Source organism: Hyla sarda, unplaced genomic scaffold (assembly GCF_029499605.1).
Source record: "Hyla sarda isolate aHylSar1 unplaced genomic scaffold, aHylSar1.hap1 scaffold_2995, whole genome shotgun sequence".
Lineage (NCBI taxonomy): Eukaryota > Metazoa > Chordata > Amphibia > Anura > Hylidae > Hyla > Hyla sarda.
In genome coordinates this window covers 4,309-10,000 of record NW_026609711.1, presented here as the reverse complement: position 1 = coordinate 10,000, position 5,692 = coordinate 4,309, and the positions used below count along the sequence as shown (strand labels likewise).

General features: G+C 50.3%; 1 protein-coding gene across 1 annotated transcript in view; it reads right to left on the bottom strand.

Annotated features, from left to right (window-relative positions):
- LOC130327452 (ATP-binding cassette sub-family C member 8-like) overlaps positions 1–5,338 on the bottom strand; it is a gene marked incomplete at its 5' end in the record, with an annotated part of 17,958 nt that extends 12,620 nt beyond the window's left edge. The window contains one exon of the mRNA XM_056553413.1: positions 5,135–5,338. Coding sequence (XP_056409388.1) covers positions 5,135–5,338 — 204 coding nt within the window. The remainder of the gene's footprint in view (positions 1–5,134) is intronic.
- Positions 5,339–5,692: the final 354 nt, after the last annotated feature.

The window sequence follows — 5,692 nt, the reverse complement described above, 5'->3', positions numbered from 1 at the left end:
CTGGATCTCCTCCATAGTGGGGTCCTCCTGCGTCTCCTCCATAGTGGGGTCCTCCGGGGTCTCCTCCATAGTGGGGTCCTCCGGGGTCTCCTCCATAGTGGGGTCCTCCTGGGTCTCCTCCATAGTGGGGTCCTCCTGGATCTCCTCCATAGTGGGGTCCTCCTGGATCTCCTCCATAGTGGGGTCCTCCTGCATCTCCTCCATAGTGGGGTCCTCCGGGGTCTCCTCCATAGTGGGGTCCTCCGGGGTCTCCTCCATAGTGGGGTCCTCCTGGGTCTCCTCCATTGCGTTTCATTTCATTTAAATGTGGACGGATAGTTTTTTGCTGACACTGATGCTCCCTGAGCCTGCAGGACAGCTTGAATATCTTTGGAACTTGTTTGGTGCTGCTTATCCAACATCTGGACTATCCTGCATTGACACACACAATGCAAATACTAAGTGAACTTCTCTCCTTTTTATCTGCTTTCAGGTGTGATTTTTATATTGCCCACACCTGTTACTTGCCCCAGGTGAGTATAAAGGAACATCACATGAGTATAAAGGAACATCACATGCTTGAAACAATCTTATTTATCCACAATTATGAAAGGGGCCAATAATTGTGTCCGGACCATTTTTGGAGTTTGGTGACATTAGGTCCAATTTCCTTTTTTTCCTCCTTTTTTGGTTTAGTTCCAATACAGACAAAGGGAATAAACATGTGTATAGCAAAACCTGTGTTACTGCAATATATATATATATATATATATATATATACAGAGGAGAGGAGATCTATATATATATATATATATACAGAGGAGAGGAGATCTATATATATATATATACAGAGGAGAGGAGATCTATATATATATACATATATATATATATATATATATATATATATACAGAGGAGAGGAGATCTATATATATATATACAGAGGAGAGGAGATATATATATATATATATATACAGAGGAGAGGAGATCTATATATATATATACAGAGGAGAGGAGATCTATATATATATATATATATATATATATATATATATATATATACAGAGGAGAGGAGATCTATATATATACACACAAAGGGAATAAACATGTGTATAGCAAAACCTGTGTTACTGCAATATATATATATATATATATACAGAGGAGAGGAGATCTATATATATATATATATATATATATATATACAGAGGAGAGGAGATCTATATATATATATACAGAGGAGAGGAGATCTATATATTTATATATATATATACAGAGGAGAGGAGATCTATATATATATATATACAGAGGAGAGGAGATCTATATATATATACACACAGAGGAGAGGAGATCTATATATATATATACAGAGGAGAGGAGATCTATATATATATATATATATATATATACAGAGGAGAGGAGATCTATATATATATATATATATATACAGAGGAGAGGAGATCTATATATATATATATATACACACAAAGGGAATAAACATGTGTATAGCAAAACCTGTGTTACTGCAATATATATATACAGAGGAGAGGAGATCTATATATATATATATATATATATATATATATATATATATATACAGAGGAGAGGAGATCTATATATATATATATATATATATATATATATACAGAGGAGAGGAGATCTATATATATATATATATACAGAGGAGAGGAGATCTATATATATATATATATATATATATATACAGAGGAGAGGAGATCTATATATATATATACACAAAGGGAATAAACATGTGTATAGCAAAACCTGTGTTACTGCAATATATATATATACAGAGGAGAGGAGATCTATATATATATACAGAGGAGAGGAGATCTATATATATATATATATATACACAGAGGAGAGGAGATCTATATATATATATATATATATATATATACACATACAGAGGAGAGGAGATCTATATATATATACACAAAGGGAATAAACATGTGTATAGCAAAACCTGTGTTACTGCAATATATATATACAGAGGAGAGGAGATCTATATATATATATATATATACAGAGGAGTGGAGATCTATATATATATATATATATATACACAGAGGAGAGGAGATCTATATATATATATATATATATATATATATATACACAGAGGAGAGGAGATCTATATATATACACAAAGGGAATAAACATGTGTATAGCAAAACCTGTGTATATAGATACAGAGGAGAGGAGATCTATATATATATATATATATATATACACATAGGGAATAAACCTGTGTTACTGCAATCCTTTCCTGTAAGGAATACTTCATTTTATAGAAACATTTTGGGGTGCCTACATTTACGGCCATGACTGTACATACATGCTGTACACACACTATATACTGTATACACAGACAGCAACACACATATACATACATAATGTACAAAGAAGAAAGTTGCAACAGCACTCTCGGTCAAAAATGGAGGCTCTTAGCGCACTTTTTGATCAAAATGTGTCCCCCCCCCATCCACCACGCGGAGGTGGCCTCATATCGGATGGGACCTTAACATGATAACTCACCTCTGCTGTGCATATAGCCTCTGACTGTGTGACATGTTGGATCAGCCATTGACTAAACCACCTCCAGTCTGAGAGGGGTGGGGTGCACGGCTATACATACATGGTACACACTATATACAGACAGTACATACATATAAGCTATACATGCACTATATACACAGACAGTACACACATATATGCCCTACACACTACATACTGTATGAATAGTACATAGAGATGCATACATACTGTACATATACATACAGCCTATAAACACCCTATTTACTGTACACATACAGAGCCCTGTGCCAGGTGAACGATTCTCAGGATTTTCCCCACCCGCACCCCGACGACCTCACCCACCCGCACCCCGACGACCTCACCCACCCGCACCCCGACGACCTCACCCACCCGCACCCCGACGACCTCACCCACCCGCACCCCGGTGACCTCACCCACCCGCACCCCGACGACCTCACCCACCCGCACCCCGGTGACCTCACCCATCCGCACCCCGACGACCTCACCCACCCGCACCCCGACGACCTCACCCACCCGCACCCCGGGGACCTCACCCACCCGCACCCCGGGGACCTCACCCACCCGCACCCCGACGACCTCACCCACCCGCACCCCGACGACCTCACTCACCCGCACCCCGACGACCTCACCCACCCGCACCCCGGGGACCTCACCCACCCGCACCCCGACGACCTCACCCACCCGCACCCCGACGACCTCACTCACCCGCACCCCGACGACCTCACCCACCCGCACCCCGACGACCTCACCCACCCGCACCCCGGTGACCTCACCCACCCGCACCCCGGTGACCTCACCCACCCGCACCCCGACGACCTCACCCACCCGCACCCCGGTGACCTCACCCACCCGCACCCCGACGACCTCACCCACCCGCACCCCGACGACCTCACCCACCTGCACCCCGGGGACCTCACCCACCCGCACCCCGGGGACCTCACCCACCCGCACCCCGACGACCTCACCCACCCGCACCCCGACGACCTCACCCACCCGCACCCCGACGACCTCACTCACCCGCACCCCGACGACCTCACCCACCCGCACCCCGACGACCTCACCCACCCGCACCCCGGTGACCTCACCCACCCGCACCCCGGCGACCTCACCCACCCGCACCCCGACGACCTCACCCACCCGCACCCCGGTGACCTCACCCACCCGCACCCCGACGACCTCACCCACCCGCACCCCGACGACCTCACCCACCTGCACCCCGGGGACCTCACCCACCCGCACCCCGGGGACCTCACCCACCCGCACCCCGACGACCTCACCCACCCGCACCCCGACGACCTCACCCACCCGAACCCCGACGATCTCACCCACCCGAACCCCGACGACCTCACCCACCCGCACCCCGACGACCTCACCCACCCGCACCCTCACGACCTCACTCATCTGCACCCTCACGACCTCACCCACCCGCACCCCGGCAACCTCACCTACCCCCACCCTCGTGACCTCACCCACCCGCACCCTCACCAACCCGTACCCTCACGACCTCACTCATCCGCACCCTCACGACCTCACCCATCCACACCCCAACGACCTCAACCAGCCGCACCCTCATGACCTCACCCACCCGCACCCCAACGACCTCACTCATCCGCACCCTCACGACCTCACCCACCCGCACCCTCACCAACCCGTACCCTCACGACCTCACCCATCCACACCCCAACGACCTCAACCAGCCGCACCCTCATGACCTCACCCACCCGCACCCCAACGACCTCACTCATCCGCACCCTCACGACCTCACCCACCCGCACCCTCACGACGTCACCCAGCCGCACCCTGGCGACCTCACCCAGCCACACCCTGGCGACCTCACCCACCCGCACCCCGACAACCTCACCCACCCGCACCCCGACGACCTCACCCACCCGCACCCTCAAGACCCAAGACCTCACTCACCCGCACCCCGACGACCTCACCCACCCGCACCCTCACGACCTCACCCACCCGCACCCTCACGACCTCACTCATCTGCACCCTCACGACCTCACCCACCCGCACCCCGGCGACCTCACCTACCCCCACCCTCGTGACCTCACCCACCCGCACCCTCACCAACCCGTACCCTCACGACCTCACTCATCCGCACCCTCACGACCTCACCCATCCACACCCCAACGACCTCAACCAGCCGCACCCTCATGACCTCACCCACCCGCACCCCAACGACCTCACTCATCGGCACCCTCACGACCTCACCCACCCGCACCCTCACCAACCCGTACCCTCACGACCTCACCCATCCACACCCCAACGACCTCAACCAGCCGCACCCTCATGACCTCACCCACCCGCACCCCAACGACCTCACTCATCCGCACCCTCACGACCTCACCCACCCGCACCCTCACGACGTCACCCAGCCGCACCCTGGCGACCTCACCCAGCCACACCCTGGCGACCTCACCCACCCGCACCCCGACAACCTCACCCACCCGCACCCCGACGACCTCACCCACCCGCACCCTCAAGACCCAAGACCTCACTCACCCGCACCCCGACGACCTCACCCACCCGCACCCTCACGACCTCACCCACCCGCACCCTCACGACCTCACTCACCCGCACTCTGATGACATTGATCTCTACCACCAGCTGCATGCCGTAGAGTATCGTCAGTAATCCGGTGAGGCAGAAGCGCAGCTGCAGGAACCCAACGCCATTGTCACAAAACTTCACAAACTTGATGGTTTTAGTAATAAATGCCAAAGTCCAATAGACCAATAATGCTGCGGGGAGAGAGAAGAGACAATATATACAGATACACCAGAATTATTTATTATATCCTCCACCATACAGTAGACTGTCTCTCCATGCTGTACAGTAGACTGTCTCTCCATGCTGTACATTCCTGTATTATCTGCTGTACCGTAGACTGTCTCTCCATGCTGTACATTCCTGTATTATCTGCTGTACAGTAGACTGTCTCTCCATGCTGTACCGTAGACTGTCTCTCCATGCTGTACATTCCTGTATTATCTGCTGTACCGTAGACTGTCTCTCCATGCTGTACATTCCTGTATTATCTGCTGTACAGTAGACTGTCTCTCCATGCTGTACCGTAGACTGTCTCTCCATGCTGTACATTCCTGTATTATCTCCTGTACAGTAGACTGTCTC